This window comes from Stegodyphus dumicola, chromosome 8 (assembly GCF_044657685.1).
Source record: "Stegodyphus dumicola isolate Sdum_Otavi_A_Nest chromosome 8, ASM4465768v1".
Taxonomy (NCBI): Eukaryota; Metazoa; Arthropoda; class Arachnida; order Araneae; family Eresidae; genus Stegodyphus; species Stegodyphus dumicola.
The window spans coordinates 69,511,353-69,532,128 of record NC_140775.1 but is presented as its reverse complement, the minus strand read 5'-3'; the positions used below and the strand labels follow the sequence as shown (position 1 = coordinate 69,532,128).

At 34.0% G+C, this 20,776-nt stretch overlaps 1 protein-coding gene across 3 annotated transcripts in view; it reads right to left on the bottom strand.

Annotated features, from left to right (window-relative positions):
* Positions 1-14,281, bottom strand: part of LOC118195922 (cytochrome P450 4C1-like) — a 66,766-nt gene extending 52,485 nt beyond the window's left edge. For all 3 annotated transcript variants that reach the window (XM_035367262.2, XM_085821974.1, XM_085821975.1), the window contains exons 1-3: positions 14,172-14,281; positions 3,715-3,916; positions 2,833-2,945 (exon numbers count right to left, since the gene is read on the bottom strand). In XM_035367262.2, the coding sequence (XP_035223153.1) occupies positions 2,833-2,945; positions 3,715-3,916; positions 14,172-14,174 (318 nt within the window). In that variant the 5' untranslated portion in view covers positions 14,175-14,281. The remainder of the gene's footprint in view (positions 1-2,832; positions 2,946-3,714; positions 3,917-14,171) is intronic.
* Positions 14,282-20,776: the final 6,495 nt, after the last annotated feature.

Genomic DNA, 20,776 nt, shown 5'->3' with positions numbered 1-20,776 from the left:
ACCCTCAGATAACCCTGGTGAGGAAAACCTTGCATAATTACCTCACCCATGTAAACTGCACAAAAAAAAAAAAAAAAAAAAAAAAAAAAAAAGAAAACATGAGACTGTTTCCGCTCTACTGGGCCGATTGACGAAATTCAACTCACAGTTTTCATATCTCGAAAGCGCGACTTGGGATATACATATTAGACTCATATATAGCATTATTCTAACATAGGTATTTTGACACAAAATCGGACTTTTTCAGAAATAACATACCATATATTTTTTACATATTTCGATTCTACGACTCAAATTATGCCTAGATATTAAATTTTGTAATTTTTGGTGAGAAATTTAAAAATTTATCTTGGCGCATTTTTTTCAGTTTGCGCAAAGAATAATTCACGTTTCGAACTTCTTTAATGTGTAGTAACCTATTTTCCTTTTCCTTTTTTTCACTGCGCACGAGCGGAAAGAAAAGGCATGGTTCACTCTTTCAAATAAATTTAACAAAATGCGTATTTCACTAATGATCACTTATAATTAATATGCCAAATTTCAAAATGCATCAATATATAAATTCATGTACATCTTTGAAAGCTTTGAATAAAAAAACTCTAATTTTTTGCAAGTATGCTTAGAAATACACATTAAGATGACGTTACAATTTTTATAGGTTATAATACAAAAAGTTTTTTAAAAAATTTATAAAAAATATTAAAAAAAAACGAATTTTGAAAATAAATCATAAAACAAAACAAAATTAAATGTGGATTCTAATTTACGCTTAAAACTACGTAAAATAAGACCAGACATAAAGAAATTGATTTCTCTTAAACAGGCCCAAATTTCGCACTAAAGTATAGAATTAAAAGTATTATAACTTATTTTGATAATTAAAATGGTAACCAATTTTTAATCTAATATTTTTCTGTGTGCATATTTAATTCAAATAGCCAATAGGTTGTGTAAATGGAAAAATATTTTTTAGCCTAAAGGACGTTAGCACAGAAGGGCTATTAATTTCAAAACGGCATTTTGCGTCGATTCACTTTTCAAACTGTTGTCGCCAAATATTATCGCCATGTATTATATTTAAAGAAACTAAATAATGAAGAATCTGCATGAATATTTCTTGCATTGTGAAAAAACAACGGTACCTAGATCCATCAAATTTTGAATAAAATAGTCTTCCAACCGAACATGGCCACTTGGAAGCCCGAATTTTGAATTTGTTTTAATATCAATTTCAAACTTTGCAAAACTTTACGGTAATTTTGATAAACTCAACGATTTCAAAACGAGCAATGGCAAACCTGTACGAAAAGAAAGAAAGAAAAAAAAAAAAAAATTAATCTCCAGCGCGCGAGACTGCGTATCGGAAATTCTAAAGGTATGCTGTTTTTAAGTATTTTGTGATATTGTTTTTGAATTTGATTTTACGTGGTTGTACAGACATTAGGTATCTTATGGTATCCTATGGAAGCCGGAGAGATGAAAAATTAACAACGCCTTCGCCGGGAATCGAACCGCGGACCTCTGGAGTACGCGCAGCGTGCAGACCACCACACCACGAAGGCACGCTAGGAAAGCGGGAGAAATACCTTATATGGCTTAAGTGCGAAGAACGTGATATTTAATGAACAAAGGTAACCCTCAAAACATTAAAAAAACGCCCTTTTGGGCGTATTGTAAAATCTGAAAGCATTCAGATTTTCTTTCTTTTTTTAGGCCAAAGGGCGTTAGGACAGAGGACTGTTACTTCGTTTTGGCATTTTGTGTTGAAAACTTACAATGTTCGCTCACTTTTCAAATTGTTGCTACCAAATATTATCTCCCTGTGTTATATTTAAAGAAATTAAATAATGAAGAATCTGCATAAAGGTATGTTTGTTTCTCGCAATGTGATAAAACAATGGTACCTAGAGCCATCAAATTTTGAATAACGTGACCTCCACGGAATATGGGTATCTGGAAGCCATAATTTGGAATTTGTTTTATTATAGATTTCATATTTTGTAACACTTTAACGAAATTTTGATTAGCTAACTCAACGAATTCAAAGCGAACAATGGCAACACTGTACGGAATAAAAAAAGAGAAAAGAAAAATAAGCATTTTTATTTCCAGTGCGTGAGACTGTGTATCGGAAATTTCAAATATATGCTCTTTTAAATATTTTGTGATATTGCTGTTGAATTGAATTTTATGGTTTAAGTGCGACGAACATGATATTTAATAAATAAAGGTAACACACAAAACGTTTAAAAAAAGTCCCTTTGGGCGTAATTTAAAATCTGAAAGCTTTCAGATTTTTTTTAATACTTCTATTCAGAAACTGAAAAATAATCATTGTGAAATGTAGTCGGTGGTATTAAAGGTTTCCAATTTTTGTTTAGGTGGTACGCGTTAGTCAAAAGGTTGGGAATCGCTGGCATATTGCATTACTTTATATACCCGATTCCCCTTCAAACGAAGAAGCAAAGAAAAAGCATTAATTGATATTTTGTTTCATTTTAGCAAAACATCTGAATAGAAACTACATAATTAGCTGCTTGGTTAATTTTCTGCACAGCAACCGCAAAAGTGCCTAAACACTGCTGCTATAAAAATTGCCAGTAATCTTTGTTTCTTATTTGTGTTTAGCGCAAAGACTGCAGTATTTGAGCTTTTGTAGCAAATGGCATATACATTACTCGGTGTTCTGTCGTATAACTGATAAAACAAATAATTACATAGTTGTATTTCATTCTAGTTGTCAAAGCATAGAAATAGATCATGCATGTGATATAGAAGTCCATAAAATGAAACTTCTGGAGAGAGATGAATAAAAGAATTGCATTAACTTACCTCTACTGTTTCTGGTTTGTAGAAGAATACAAAAGGTCTTGTAGCCACAAAAATTCTAAAGAGTTTTTCCTTTTCAAACATCTGACATAAGCCACTTGCTACTTGCAGCAGCACTAGAATATTACAAAAATATAAATAAATATTCAGAGCAGAAAAGATAAGTAAATTGCCTGCTTCTTAAACGAGAAAAGAAAAATGAAAAAGCGTTAAAAACATTATATCATGAGGAGGTATCTAAATGCTTTATTATTATTTCTATTTAACATGTAGGTTTGTAGCAGATAAGAAAAAATGTACAGGCATTTCAATTAGATGCAACTTGTACTGCATTACCAAAACCCTTCTGCTTTAACTTTTAAAGTTCTCGACTTCAATTTATCTAGACACCTATATCGTTGTTTTCTTGCATGTTCTTAGTTTTACCGGGATGTCATTCCTTACTGATTAGTGCAAATTTACGTTATATTTATAATGGGTTTCTTGCGCTTTTAGCATATACGGTTATAAGGTATTTCTCCCACCTTCTTGGCATGCCTTCGTGGTGTGGTGGTCTGCACTCTGGGCGCATATTCCAGAGGTCCGCGGTTAGATTCCCGGCGAAGGCTTTGCAAATTTTTCATATTTCCTGCTTTCAAAAAGTTACCTAATATCTGTACACGGTTCTCGTACTAACTGGATATCTCTAAAGCTAGGAAATACGATATCCGCAATGCGTTACATGAATTGTATATTAAGAACCGCTGTCTTTAAGAAAGAATGTTTTTGAGATTTAACATGTCATATTCAATGTTAGCATAAATGAATGCATATACTGAATATTTCGCCTCTATAATCAATTTTAAATTAAAAGCGTAATTTACATTTGACGTAGAAGCTACTTACGACATAATGAGTTCATAGACTTCTCCTTTCCACAGTAAACTGTCTTCATCATCATGCAATATAATATCAAGGCTCTTGATCTTGGACCAGGGAGGGGCTCTGTTTTTAAACATCTTCTCTTCGTAAGGAAGAATGCAGTCATTAAGATAGGAGTGATAATGAGAAGAAGATGAGTCCAGTTGAAATCCAACGCACGGTTCCACTTAACGATATAAATAAATAAGTATGAAGGAGGAGAATGATTAAATAGAAAAAAATTAACGACAAACGTATCACGGACGATTAACATGCATAGGATTATTAGGGTTTCCTAAAAACAAAAAATTACTAGAGAAATCAATAGGAAAATTTGCATTTTCCATTAATAGAAGGCTTTGGTTACAAAAGTACTTGAAAATGTCACATGTACAGGTAATAATGATGATATTGCCTTCAAAAAATTAAACAGAAACATGTGCAGCATTCTGAGGGAATAAGGTCCCTTTTCTTTCAGGAGGAAAGGTGATTTGCTCTTTAAATAGTACTTTTACTATGTGAAGAAGGAGAGCTTTCTTTGTCTGAATTCCTCGAAATCGATACAGTGATTATAAAACACATGCCTACTCAAAGCTGAAATTTTTATCTACATTTATTTATTACTTTCATGCGTATATCTTCTACATATGTCGAAAATATATTCATGTATTAACCGAATAAAGTTATAATCCAAATAGCTGTAGGCAAGTTAGTTCAAGCTAATGGATCCTATTGTATAATCTGCTCCAATTGGGCACCAAATTACTGTTTACCTATATGATTTTATGCTAATTAACCAGTTATTATGAGTTGAACCTTTACTTTAATTTCTTCTTCCCATAGTCCTCACCAGAATGCAAATTAGTTGTTGGTTATTTAAGCTGAGGGTTTGAATGTTTAAGAGTTAGAGCTTCTGGCAGCCCCGGCTTATTCTTAATATCGCCAGACCAGTCAAAGTTATGCGGCTTTAGCATCTTGCTAACTGACGTTTAAAATACGCATCGTTACCCCCACCTTAAGCAGTCTACTATACGTGTAGTCTTATATTACATTACCTATATTTGAATTTAACTTTATCTTATATTAAATACTCGCAAGTAGCGAAGGTTTGTCTCTCACAAGTAGACACTCTCTCTTCTATTCATCTAAGAGTTAAATAAAAAGGTGATTCAAAACTTCGTAAGACTTGGTGACTTGTTTCAGACTAAACTGATAACTCGCTTCCAGTCTAATGGGGTCTACAGGACATTGACGCAACCCTCTAGGCGTAGCAAAACCTTACAACACTTTTATTGAAATTTTAAAATACATTTTGATTTTGATATGCAGAGCTCAAGATCTTCAAAGAGCAAAACTATAAATTTATTTTCACATTCAGATTCTCAAGCAAAAGATACATTGTCAAATAAAGGGTGAATGAATGGAACCTATGTCTGTAATGCTGTACATAAACTTTAAGCATATATTCTTTAAAAAAACGTTCCCATTAAATAGCTGAACAATTTTACTGCAAACATACATTTCAACAAACTTCATGGTAAATTAAACACTAGTAATACAGATTTAGTACTACATAATGTTACAATAACTGGATGTACCAAGGTTGATTTGACAGAGCTTTCGCACTGCAAATTACAGCTAAATGTAAATTAGGTAATACGGTAACTTTTTAAAAGTTAACCGTGCGACAGAAAAATCAATAAAAACGAAAAGGCAAAGCTTTAGTTAGAAGCAAATTGCAGATGAATGTAACAAATGTGTTTATGCATGAAGGAAAAGGTGCCACAGTAGATTCGACAGAGCCTTCATAGTGTAAAAATTCTAAAATAATGCAAATTTGGCGAATAGTACATGCTTATGAATATTCGGTGCAGTTTGTTTTAATAAGGCCATAATTTAAAGAGAGTCTATGGAACAGAATGGAACAGAATACGTTGATTCCAGTTATAATAAACCTACAGCTACCTCCAAACAGGTGCTATCATCATCAACCGAACAGTTTTCAGAAAAAATTGAATTTTTTTTTATACCATTGCTACAAGCTTCACGGCATTTTGTAATTACCTATTAACTCAGTTTTATTTCATGCCAAAGCGAATAACTATATGGTATTTGCTATGAATGTAGAGATATCATACAAATATTCTTAAATAACTGTACATTCGGCACAAACAGGTCAAAACGCTGACCTGTTTGTCTGAAGTGACCTGTTTGTCCGCAGCTGAAGATGAAAGTTTGTCGTCTAAGGTCACATATGTTCAAGGCTTGAAATACGATAGGACAGAAGAGGAAGAATTGGGTGGGAAACCAGTACTTGACTTGAGTATCTTACAGTTCCGATCCTGTTTGGATGGCGAACTAGAGTTGAACCATTCGGTTCGAAAATGTTTCAAAGAACAGATTAATTTTACTGAGCTTTAATTCCAGAAAACGGAGTAGTAGTTCTTTTCAGTTCACGGAGCGCCCCTATTGGAAGCATACCAAGAACACAGATGTGCTGTTCGTGCACAAACTGATTCTATTCACTGAGCAAGCGAAGGTCTGATTCGGAAAAAAAAAGGGGGGGATAGAGATTTTTTTGGAGTTCATCCATTGAGAGCTCTTGTTGAAACCTTACCAGGAAAGTTATATTCTCATTTTACGGGAGAAAAGAATGTTTATTCTCCCATGTGAATTTCATTTTTAACATGTGAGTTTCATTTTTTAACATTTCCTAACTTTTTGAAAAAATAGTTATTCTAGAATTTTATTGTCAGTTCTATGTAGAAAGGAAGCTTTAGAGAACATCAAAAGTACAGCTGAAAGAAATAAGTTCAGAGATTCATAATTTAGTCGATTCTTCCGAACTCACTGCTCGTTCGATTCTTTCCATTCTTCTCTCCAATCTCGCTAATCGCCTTTGATTCCTTCCTTGCTCCTGATGTTTTTCATCAAGGTTATTTTTAGTGGGTTGTAAGTCGAACTGATTGAGTTCAGTCAATTCTGATCCGATCCCATATAAGAGCGGCTTTTTTCAACTCTATGAAGAACAACGCAGGCTACGGATCCAAGGATCTTCTACACCTCTTTGCCTACTACTAAACTTCCCACGAGAACTTTCACCTCACCAGGATTTTAACTGCTTCCACTCTGCACATACACAATTTGCAAGCCAACATCGCTAAAGATACACTGATCAGAGGGACAGGTTTAAAATAAGACAACACTTTTGCTACTTAACTTCACAAATATTTTTCAGCGTGTTACACAAGCTTCTGCAGTTCCATCCTAAGAAATTTCACTTGGTATGAGTGCAGAAAACTACCGATAAATCAAAACAGAAAATTTTTGAATGAATTTGCACGCGTGGATAAAATGGATGGTTTCGTAGACCGAAACGGAGCTATGTTTCACTCGTGAAACAAAGTGAACAAGCATAATTTGAGATTCTGGTGAATGGAAAATTTGCATATGATTTTGGAACATAAACGTCATTCTTCCAAGATAAACGTTTTCTGCGCCATAACCGTCTGCAATGTGTTTCGATCTTTTTTCTTTAACAATGCAGAAGAATAGGGTTCTTTTACTGCAAGGTTCACTTCTATTGTTACAGCATTCACATGCAGTCCAAGTGGTTGTTTTCCCAAAGGGAAGAAGAGATAAATGATTTCATTTATGAAATAAGAAAGTGCCCCCTACATCGGCACAGTTAAGAGTTACACTGCAAAAAGAGGACTGCTGGCCCTGTAGCTATGTGCTAGACTATCTTAACCAGCATCTTCCAGGACGCTAGACAAGCCATGCTGATGTAATGCTCTGACAATGTTGCTCTGCCCCCCCAAAGGCACCCGATCTAACGTCAGCGATTTGTTTCTTTGAAAGTATGTGAAAGGCAAGATAATCCTACCCTTCTTAAAGGAGACCTTAGCAGAAGTTACACGATGTTAAAAATTAAGACAATTTTCACATTTGGTTGATAATCTCTAGAAGTGAAGAACCGACTTTAATGAAATCTGGTATGGACATAGGTTAATATAATACAAAAAGTGTATTACAGTTGTGCAACGCACGCATAATATTGAGTTACTTGGGCAGGGAGTTCTAAAACAGAGGTCGCAAGGTCAAACATTATCCACTTTAACAGTCATTTAACTCTCACAGTGTTAACTTCTTACTAGGAATAAGACAGTTTACGGGTCTTTGTGGCAGTCGGTCCCGCTGCTGCTGCAACGCTGTTTTCAGATATAGAGGGGTTCCGAGTGGGGAGAAGCTGAGATATATTGCTTTCGAAGACAATTCCGGATAATGTCTACAGAGTTCTTGTGATCTGGTTCGCCATTCTGTTTAGTAAATGCTCCCACTTTTCAGAAAAATCATCCGCTAGATTAGCTCAGTGTAGAAAAGTTGTTATCTACAAAAATAAACTGAGGGCCACACGGACCCCTGAAAAGGCGAACATACGGAGCCAAGACCTCATTCCTGTAGCTCGCAACAGTAAAAGAGCCTTTGTCAAAGATATCATTGTCTTTGCGCCAATACAACAGAACAGGTGTGATGTGTACGCAAACCATGAGACCGCTGTCATACTAGTCGCTTTCTTAGGTGTTGGAGAACAGTCTTCAGATGCCTGGTTTTCTCCAAATGAATGTACGTATAGAATCATTGCTTTGGTTTTCTCCAAATGAATGTACGTATAGAATCATTGCTTAGGCTGAATTGGGACTCATCTCTAAAGAGAATGGTCCACTATTGATGCTTGGTTCAAAGCTGATATTCTCTGCACAATGCGAAACGAGCTCTCTTAAGCATGGAATTGAGCGGAATTCAAATAGAACTATCTCAAGTAGTCTTCTAGAAACACTGACCCTTGAAACTCGGCTTTCTATAGCAGCATAATGGTCTCGAGAATGCTAAAAAACCTGTTGCACTTCTGCTGCTACTCAGTGAAATTGAAAAATTCGATCTTCACGATGGAGATTACGTCGAGAACGTGTTCTGAGTACTATGCGCTGTATGTCTCTCTGTTTCTCACGAACGGCAAGAATTGGTTTGTTTACCTTACACACATATCATCCACTCGCTTTGGCAGTACTGCTGTTGCATGAGACATGAGATTTTTAATCTCTTCTCCATGTGGCCTTGCACACGGCTAGTTCTTAGAGTTTTCTTATTCGGCAAAGCATCAGATTTTTAATTTATTTTTGATATTCAATCAGTTTGTGACTGCCGAGAAACTGAGAAATTTAAAAGCAATAAATGAACTTTTTATATTTTAAATCTTCATTTTATTTTTCAAATAATCTATCTCATTGATATAAACTACATTTAATTCATAATGTATTCAACTGGTAATTGTTAAAAATGCCACTCTGATAAATAAAAGATGTTTCTAATCCTATACATATTGTACCTACTTGGTATCTTTTTTTTTAATCATTTTTATATGTTTAATAAATCAGTTTTTGAGTGACTACCGTAATAATCTTATATAATTAACACGATTTTTGTCTATTTTATCTCTTCCATGCAGTATTTAATTATATAATAATATTTTCTTGTATAACTGGTAATCATGCATCAGTATAATTCGTATCTTTAATCTCCGTTAAAGAAAACTATTTCTTTACTTACTCAAGTTGGATAATAATACATTTTCTTATTGTTTCGAGCAATTACTAAACTATAAAAAGTTCTATAGACATAAATATAGGAATAATTAATCTAAACAATTTTTTAAATACAAAATTTAAAAAATACTCTAGTGTAAAGAAAATTTGGTTCTTTATTTTCGCAAAACAGAATGATCCGGCATGTGTTCCGTATGTATATGTGCACATAGCCAAGAATCCTTTTTACTGTCAAAAAAACTGAATGTTTACAAGACTAGTTCGTTTCAAGTAGCTCCCATTGTTGCAATATGTCACAGTATTGATTTACATAGCTGTACATTATGGTACTTAACTAGAACTTATTGCTGATGTAGGTACTACTTTTTCTCTTAGTTGGAAGATTTATTGAAATGTCAGAATTCATGAAAGATATTTAGAAATAGAAGGCGAAGCAAATAAGACTTGATTCTTAATATTTGACACCTTATCATAGTATGGCCACAGTTTCTGCAGTAAATTTGTGAAGTTTCATTGAAACTATATTTTTATACACAAACATTTTTACAACATACATTAAATCACATAATACATATGTATAAATCCAGTGTTCTTTAAACAAATACAATTTTTTGAAAAACGTATTATATTAATAGTCATTTCAATTTACGCAAAAATTACTCGCACTTTTTTAATCTGGAATTTGCTGTAAATACCGCTGTAACTTGATTCAAGATATAACGATTTATATAGTATTCTATTTTTATTTAATTTTATTTTTAGCCAAAAAGGGCTATTAGTCTCGAAATGGGATTTTGCATCGGTTCATTACAAATGGCGAATCACTTTTCATACTGATACCGCCTAATATTATCGCCCCATATTATTTTTCTAGAAATTAAATAATGAAGAATCTGCAATATGTATGTATGCATGTTCCCCGCACTATGTGTGGGGGAAACGACGATACCTATATAACGTAATCATCCTCCCGAATCTTGAATTTCGAATTTCTTTTCCTATCCATTTCATATTTTTTAAACTTGAACGAATTTTTGATTAAGAAACCCAACGATTTCAAAGCGAGCAGTGGGAAAACTCTGTACGGAATAAAATATTTTTTGGCTGCATTTCGTTTCAACTTATTTCCTCGAACTTCAGTAGAAATATATTTCTAATTGAATTAATTAAGTTCTCACTTGGCGGCAAAGCAAAAATACATAAAATATCGAAACATCTTCATTAAAAATTAGAAAGTACAGAAAAACATTGTAAGGTATTTCTTCCACCTTTCTAGCGTGCCTTTGTGATGTAGTGGTTCTGCTCATTGGGCCGGTATTCCAGAGGTCCGTGGTTCAATTCCCGGCGAAAGCGGTTGCTAATAGTTCATCTTACCTGCTTCCGAAAAATACCTAATGACTCTTCAGTGGCGCCCGTACTAAAAAGGGTTGTGGATGATGACTCTCCACATCCAGAATTTGGCGATTTCGTCCCTTAAAAACACCAGTCGCCTTTTAAAAGGGGGAGTATATAAGGTATTTCTCCCACCTTCCTAGCGTGCCTTCGTTCTGAACACTGGACCGGTATTCCAGAGGTCCGTGGTTCAATTCCCGGCGAAGGCGGTTGCACATTTTTAATCTTGCCTGCTTTTTTTTTTTTTTTTTTTTTTTTTTTTTAAAAAAAAGCTAAAATCTAGGTTGACAGAGGATTCTCTATGTTCTTTAAGTTGCTTGTAAATTTTGAGTGCTTGATGTTTAATGATATTCGTTTTTGACTGCTATCATCAGTCCAAATGCTGAGTGCGTTTTCTATCTTCTCAATTATTGGCGCCCGGGGGCGAGCTGCACGTTTTGCGGATGTCGAAGATGTTGCACCAACTGCACTTTTCGTTCATTTTTCTTAACATGTTGCTTCATTCAAATTAAGATTTTTTCCAATGTGAGATGCCTTTTAAAAGACGATCCAAGATTTGTATCTTTATTTCTAAAAAAAATAATTTTCCTCTTAAACGTTGTCTTTTATCTTTATCGGATATGTTTTGGGATTGAAACTTAATATCTTAAAGACGAAAAAGTTATTGTGGTGATTGAAAAAAAAAAAAAAAAAAAAAAAAAAAAAGCTAATGTCTCTACAAAATAAAACACCAAATGCATTTAAAACAGTTAAAAAAAAAAGAACACAGTTTTTACCATTAAATTACTTTCTGCGCGAAAACAAACAATTCGGTCAGCGTGCAAGAAGGCAGATTTTTCGGTGCACAAGAATGAAAGTTGACTTTTGGTCCCAATCGGTAAAGACACTAAAGGTACAGAAACTGACTTAATTCACTATTCTGTTGCGTTTCAAATGTATAGAAATGGCTGTTCGTTAGGCTTAACTCGCCACTTAAACATTTAAATTGTTGATAATTCTACAACTATTGCCTGCAGATTAACTAAAGGCATAAAAACCTAAACCGGAACATAAAAACCACTTTTAAAGAAAAAAATATGCAACTTACCAATATATTAAAATAAAAAACTAATTCATCGAGGCAGGTAACAAAGTGGGAATACATAGTATATATACATTTATACATATACGGTTGGAGCAGCCGCTTGTAATGAAAAAGGTAGGTGCACAACTACATGTTATAGCAGTGCTATATACAAAATTTCAACTTTCTTCGGATATTTGTTCTTTAGTTAAACGAGATACATACATATGTATGAACAGAGGTTAAGAAAAAGAATCTTTTCTGAATTCTTTTTAAATCCAATTTACTATTCTTTTCGGCAGAAACAGTCCTTTTTTCTGTCCGTACGTACAGCTGTCAAGCAAAAACATCACTCAGATGGTTTTGAGAGCGGTTGAAGTAGATATTTTCTTTGAAATATGGCACCCGAAATTTTTCGTGATTACAATACTGCCTTTACTTCATACACGGACGTAAAAAACACGTTTCCAAATCCATAATAAAACATTTCTGTAATGATCAAATTTTATAATGACATGTACATTACAATCATCTACATTTTTTTTTTTTTTTTTTTTTTTTTTTAAGTCCAAAGGGGCTTTGTCGCTGAAGGAATATTGTTTTCGTTTTGCGTTGGTTCACTATATATATATCCGTTTCACTTTTCAAACTGTTGCCACTAAATGTTAGAGTCCTCCATTATATTTGAAGAAATTAAAAAATGAAAAATCTGCATAAGTGTATGTGTATTTCTCGCATCGTCATAAAACAACGGTACATAGAGCCATCGAATTTTGAATGACGTATTCCTACTGCGAATATGGGCTTGTGGAAGCCCAAATTTAAAATTTGGAATTTGTTTTATTATCGATTTCCTATTTTGTAAAACTTTAACGAATTTTTTGATTAACAAACTGAAGGATTTCAAAGCGAGCAATGGCAACGTTGTACAGAAAAAACATTTTTATCTCCAGCGCGCGATACTCTGTATCGGAAATTCTAAAGATATGCTTAATTTAAAACTATTTTGCGATATTGCTCTTGAACTGAATTTTATGGTCTAAGTGCGAAAAACGTGACATTTAATAAATAAAGGTAACATACAAAATGTTTAAAAAACGCCCCTTTAGACATAATTTAAAATCTGAAACCTTTCAGATTTTTTATTTTATTTATTTATTTATTTTTATTTATTTACTTATTTATTTTTTGGCTAAAAATATTTAGGGACCATTAAATTACGCTACTTTCACTGCTAGCATATTCGCGACATATTACATAGCCTGTTTTCAGAGTTTTGCCATTCATATTTATTTTTCATAACTACTATAACTGCTTAAAAACCTAAGCGATTTCAAAGGAATGAACCTATTTTTCAATGATTTATACCTTTACTTGATTTTCAACAATATGCTTCATTTATATAAGTACAAATAACTTTTATGAACATTTGTAGCATTACTAATTCATAAAATTCGTTTTTAATAGCTTATATAAAGCACAGCTATACAGAATTGCTTGGCTTATTTATTTTATTTATTTTGGTATAAAAGTTAATGTCCTTTTAACATTTTCACGCATTTCAATTTAAACCTTTGTACACTCAGAAACGAAATACAGAAATAAACATTCCAAATTTTGAAAACTGAAGTACAATTTAAATTTAATTTCTTTAAGGTTAAAAATTAAGCTTTATTACATGACAACACATTTTCTTCATCAGTTTTATTTAATAAGAGGAGTCCAGCATACGTATATCCCTGCTGGTTTGTATTTGAATAAAATTGATTTATAAAAGCTAGAATCTCTGAAATCGTATTTGGTTTTTACATATAATAAGTATGCACGAATATATATGATATGATACACATATTTCTCAATGTCAAAATGCTCAATTTCCTTTAGCAAAGATACGACACGTAAGATGGGAGACAATATTCCTCGTCGTAATTTTTTTTTTTTTTAAAAAAAGAATAGGTTTGAAATTTTGTAATTCGGTTTGAAACAAGGGCATCGGCTCAAAACAAACTGACATATATTTAAAATCTAAAACAAAACTGATTTTCTCAGAACAAAATATTTATTACACGAGATGAATTTTAACTCATGTAATTTTTTATCTTTTTTATTGCCAGACATTCCCTATTGTTCCTGCATTCATCTACCTTCCTTCTATGCTTTATATATTCCTGTTTTTAAAGCTGTTAGATTATTGAAATGTTCAAGACAGTATAATTAATCAACATTTCTATAATTGCTGTTATAGCATTCCCAAATTTTCAATCCAGTAACTACTCTTCTCCTCGGGTAGTTTTACTGAACTGTCTACAATGATGCGTGTTTAACGCGAATTTATCATTTCATGTCTCTACAACGTTAGAAAAAGAAGAAATGCTACTCACCATGGCGGTGCGCTCTGGAATACAGACGCTTTGCGAACGCAATATTTACACAATTTGATTGAGCGATCGATGAGCGCATGCGTCATTCCGCCAGAAGCGGGGGAGAGAAAACAGCACCAGACGTGCATCTGAACACACATGGCTTTAAAAGATGAGCTTTGTTTACCACGATGCAATATTTAGCAGCAAGCGTCCATTGGTTCATTGTAACACAACGGATAAAGAAATTTATTGTTTTTCCGTATTTTATGAAAAGATTCGCTTTAAAATTATTTTATCTCAACCTCAGTGAATATTTTGCAAGGTCAGTTCTTGTGAATCTCTGGATAATGAAAAATTTCAAGGTATTCCTTTCATAAATGAAGTTTTTCCCTGCTGATTAGAATAGAATTAATTTACCGCAATTCCTGATCAAAGATGATATTTCAAACACATATTCGAAATGATTATTGCTTTCATTTCATAACAAAATTATGACCGTCATAAATAGACGCTGTTGCAAAGCACTGACGCTCAGTATCTCTCGTTTTATCTTCATTATTATAAAAATGTTCCTCTGCAGAATATTTCTAGAGATTTTGTAGCTTGTATCTCAGAAGTAAACATTCCATACGATTGTCTGCAGCGAAACAGTGATTATTTAGTTTTATTACTAGCAAAGATACTGTATTTTTCAATATAGCATTAAACAATTTTACTCGAACTGCATGAATAATTGCAAATTTTATAATTCTGTTTATTTTGTATTATCGTCTGCTCCAGAATAAAATCTACTGATTACGAGAAAAATGTTTCAGGAATATTTACAATGGTTCAGCCTTTTTTTCTTGAAATTTATTTGCGTAGATCTTGTACTAAATATTGAAACTCAGTCTCCAGATGTTTTCCTGATATATTATTTTTTCTCTACATTAAGACTTGTTTGTTACAAAATATATGTCTTCATATTCTTTGCAATAAAACAATTTATTCCAAAAGTGTTAATCAGGAACGCACATAATAATTCGGACACTCAAAAGTTTTGTTGGGGTGCTTGGAAAACAATTTTTCTTGTCAGATTTTTTATTTTAAATGAAAATACATCGCAATAATCATCGTCTGCATTTGGAAATTATTATTTGTTTAGCAAAATATATTAACAGTTCAATATCTGAAGTGAACATAGCAAGATGAGGCAAATTAATGACATGCTCTTCTTAAAGTTCAACCATTCACGATTTTAAAGATGATAAATGTACTCAAAATATTTTTTAAAAAATATTTTGATAATAATTTGAAGCACTTTTCGTATGTAAATAAATATTTAGAGACTATTAACATTAACGAACGATGGAAAAGGAGACATGAAAAATTATTCACCGCCGCCTTTCGACACTGCCGCTTCGCCGTCATACCATTTCGTTTCTGGGCCAGTTCACCATTGGGCAAAATCACCGTCAAGACATATTTGTTTTACAAGACTGTATGATATCTATTTGTTTACCTATTGAATACTTCTGGCTGTGTTAAATTTTAAAAAAGGAAAACTTTTGTAATTAAAAACATCATCTAGAATTGATAAAATAATAAATTCATTAATGATATGCGATAATTAGTTAAATTCAAATCAAAAATTAAAGCATTCATAATTAAGATGAAAAATAATATAATTAAAAAATTAAAAGCGAAAAGCGATAATGAAACGGAGCATAATATTACAAAATCACACATAATATAATGTAGCATTTGTAATAAAAAGAAAATTAATTCTGACTTCAAAGTAAATAGACCATTTTTAAAATAACATTTAAGGGGTATTGTCTTTATATAATTAAAAAACATTATTAGTCCAAAGGGGTAATTTGCCCAGAAGGACTATTAATTTCGTTTGGGCATTTTGCGATGATTCACTATAAGAGTTGTTTCACTTTTCAAACTGTTGCACCAAATATTATCGCCCTGTATTATATTTAAAGAAATCAAATAATGATGAATCTGCATAAATGTATGTAGTATATTTCTCGCATTGTGATAAAACAACGGTACCTAGAGCCATCAATTTTTGAATGACGTAATCCTGCCAATATGGGCATATGGAAGCCCAAAATTTGAAATTTGGAATTTGTTTTATTATCGATTTCATATTTTGTAAACTTTAACGAATTTGTTATTAATAAACTGAAGGATTTCAAAGCGAGCAATGGCAACGTTGTACAGAAAAAAACATTTTTATCTCCAGCGCGCGAGACCCTATCGGAAATTCTAAAGATATGCTCATTTTAAAATTATTTTGTTTTATGGTTTAAGTGCGAAGAACATGATATTTAATAAATAAAGGTAACACACAAAATGTTAAAAAAAACTTCCCTTTGGACGTAATTTAAAATCTGAAACCTCTCAGATTTTTATTTTTAAAATTTTTTAAATATTTATTTATTCATTTATTTACTTATTTATATCATATTTGTTGGGAAATTAACATTCTCCTTTGCGGGTGCTCAGCACTGAAGATGCGTGAAGTTCAACGCTATATATTTCTGCTGAAGAAACGAAGAATGTGTGTGATGAGAGAAGACTGCTTTTCCTCTCACACACACATTTCTTGGTCGTCCTGGTTATCGAAGTGGTCAATAGCCGTAATTCTCTTCAGCATAGTGCCGTTATCTGATGTATGGAATTCTAACTTGGAAATGAGTTGTCGCAGATTATATCGGAAATAGGATTCTAGCCGGATGTCCCAGACAGCATTTATATGAAGTATCCTACGGAAATTTGTAGCCAAGTGTATGTTGATATACCAGTCAAGTTAATTACACGTTATCCCAATCCCGTCTTTTTCATGTTACGTTTATTCCTCATATGTCATAGGTTGATATATCCTGATCATCGGTTTTGTTAAACTCAAAGAAAGCCCCATTAAAGTTCATGTTTAACTTCCATCCCGTATGCTGTTTTGGTAAGGAACTAAGTTTCACACTACGCCAAAACTCTTAGTGTCACACCGAATTAAATTTCAACAATATTAAAATTCAATTTCTTTCAAGTATTTTAAAACAAATCGCATGCAAAAATTGCTTTACAATCAAATTATGGAAAAACATCTTCTTAAACTTTTGTCATTCAGAGAATTAGATAGTTCGTTAACATTTAGATTTCAGCACGTTCCTAGTATTAAAACCTTATACTAGGAAATAATATCTAAAATGCTTTTGTATGCAATTTTATACGAATATATAGTTACGCATGACATAAAAAGTAATTAATTTGTGCATCTATCTACATATTTATTAATTTTAAGAGATTAATGTGCTAGCAAAATTCCAAAGTAATTCTATTTCAATTATGATTTCATAAAAATGGGAATTTCCAGCTTGTAGGAATGATTCTTTGAATTGGCTGATTAAAATTTCAAAAAATTTTGACAAATCGTACCGAGAGTGTATCTGCATAATTAAAAAAAAATAATATGACAGAATGTCTCGGAGATTTAGCTCATAATTATGAAATATGATAAATTCGTTGTTTTTGATACTGACAAAACTTTCTAACTAATTATATGCCATTTATTTATATCCCATACTGTAAATACTTAATGATGTATATTATAAGCAATCTGTGTTACGTATTTCATTTCTACTTGACGGCAAAATAGCCCACTGCCGACGGATTGTCCTTTCGGCGAAAGGGCAACGGCGGAAAGTCCTAGACCTTGACAAATCGATTGAGTCCTGGTTTGGATTCGAATCACAGATCTTTCACTTGCTAGCTGGATGTTTGAATCATTTGCATAACCAAAGCATGCATAGAGGAGAACAAGACGAGCGAATGGGAAGAGGGCGAGATCTAGTCGACTCAGTTTAGGTGATGACGATTTATCGCCCACACCATTTTAGTTTCGGTTGCCACTATAACGACCGTTAGGTTTTTCGAAACAGGAGACATGAAGAATCGATCTTGTCACCAGAATTTGAAGCACTTGCTAGCAGGATCTTCCACTTGTTAGCAGAATGTACTAACCACTTACATCATGAAAGCACGCTTGGAGAAATGCGATAATTCCTTGCAAATATAACTTCTGAGGTGAGAAATAAAATTTGCCGTTAACATCCAGAGGCTCTCATAAAAATTACTTCAATACCTTCAAATAGTTACTTCAGTACTTCTTACATAAGTTATCGCCCTGACGCTACTAAAACAAAGGATATATAATTCATATACAAAACGTAAACAGAACTTTATTTCGCCACTATTAGTCGATGTTGTAAAACTTATGAGTAGCAAGAATCTAAAGTCACTGAGTACGATTTACAGGCCACTTATTTTTATGCGAAGATTCCGAATTGGTACAAACAGTATTTTAGCTCAAATCTACAAACACTTGGCTTCAGAATTGTAATTTTTCTTAACAACTTCAGCCAAACTTCTCGGCAGTTTTTCAAATGTTATTGCAGTCGGCTCTCACAGTCAACGAGACAGCAACACGGTGCGCTAGGCTTGGTTGCTTGTAAATGCATTATGTCTTTGGGAAATTGGGGCACTTTAAATACATGGCGAGCCGAAAGTCATCTCGCGAGAGTTCTGGTAGGGGAAGAGGGGGAACGGAAGACCGTCGGACCTGTGTCCCCGAGGTGCTCTCCGTCAAAATTGAAGGCGGAACTGAGCGACGTAGTACTGTCACTTGTACGGTGCTCAAGGCTCTTGCCAACGACAGGCGCAATCTTCCTCTGCTTGCCATGACGAATTTCGTCGACTTTTTCTTCTTGTGACTATCAGACAAGTGAGATAAGTCACAACACAACAACTTCTAAACCATACTGCTTAAACTGGAAGAGAAACTCAAAATGGAGCCAGTCAGTTTGCACAGATCTCTGCTCTGAATGAATATCCTGAAGATGCACGGAAATTAAAACTAACTGGCAATGAGTTTTAAACTATGATTGTCACAATTATAGAGTTTGGCTTGCTTTGGGAGCATAAACTATTTCCAAATTTCTAACAGACGTAAAGTGAATTATCGTTATATCTGAGGTAACTACAGAGATTTGAAAAGGTTTAAACAAGCCTTTTTATTTAAACAGAACTCTGAGCATAAGTGCACGTTCCTGTGCTAACGGAATCAACCATAACTTGTGGCAATGCAATAAAATAACAGCCAATTTCACAATTACTCACAATAGGATAATACAATTAAATTTAAATCTATGCTGGCCGAGTAATTAAAAACTTATCGGAGCAAAGCCGAGTAATTAAAAACTTATCGGAGCAGGCAAAACTAAGTAACACATGGCCTTGAGAGGCAGAAATACGCTCTGTCTTAGAATAGAAAAACTTGAATACTTTGTAACTCATTTATATTCTGATGAGGACACAAAATGTAGAAATTATAGTAAAGGCTGAAATTATAAATAATTGATTAATTTAAATAATAAATCTTACACTATGTTTAGTATTTTTTGTTACAAACGAATTACTAGAGTGTCTTTGCAACAATAGATGGCGTTGCTGCCTGATGATTCAATTCTGGTTGCTATGGTAACGAACTTTCAACTCATAACTTATGTGATTTGTATTCTATTCTTTTTTGTTTATTTTTAATTGCTACAGTGCTAAGAGTGAAGTGTGCTGTGCCGTCACGTAGACGGCATTCCTTCTACACTGACTACCAATAAGTATAGAAAAGAAAAACTAACTTTATTCGAAATCAATAGTTAGTAGAGCCTCCACGAGAGGTAATTACAGAGTGGACCCTCCGGGGCATACTTTCCACAAGTCTTTGTATGACAGCTAGTGGTATTTTATTCCACTCAGAGAAGACATAGAAGTTCCTTCACCGATTTTGCACGGGTAGTGCACCCCTGAATTCGGCGATGCAACTCGTCCCAGAGGTTCTCGATAGGATTCAGGTCTGGACTCTGGGCAGGCCAGTCCATTCGATGAACTCCATTGGCACCATACCAAGCCTTGGTTAACGGCGAAACATGACAACTGGCATTGTCGTCCTGAAAGTAACAGGGGTCAAACCCGTAAACCTGCCACAACGTAGGAAGCACATTATCTAAAATAGTGCAGTAGGCATCGGAGTTTAGCTTACCATGAATGGGGACCAAGGGTCCCAGCCCATACCAGGAGAAACACCCCCAGACCATAATTCCACCTCCGCCGAACTTGACTGTTGGCACAATACATTCTGGCAGGAGACGTTCTCTAGGTAGACGCCAGACCCAGACCCTGCCATCCGAATGGTAAAGGGTAAACCTTGATTCGTCACTCCAAAGAACTCGTTTCCACTGATCTACGGTCCAATTTCGATGTGTTTTGCACCACATTAACCGAGCAGCGCGGTTGGACTTTGTGATCAAAGGCTTATGGGCACAGCACGACCATGAAAACCAAGCAGATGTGCTTCCTTACGGATGGTATTCATTGACACAATACTCCCGGATGAATGTTGAAACTCCTCGCGGATGAAGGCCATCGGTTGGTGCGGTTCTTCCGAATTTCTCTGGACAGCACTCGTCGGTCTCTATCTCCCAGTTTCGTTGGTCTGCCGACTCGCGGCACATTTCCACAATCACCGCTCACCTTCCACTTCTTAATCACATACACCACTGTCGATTTTGGGTACT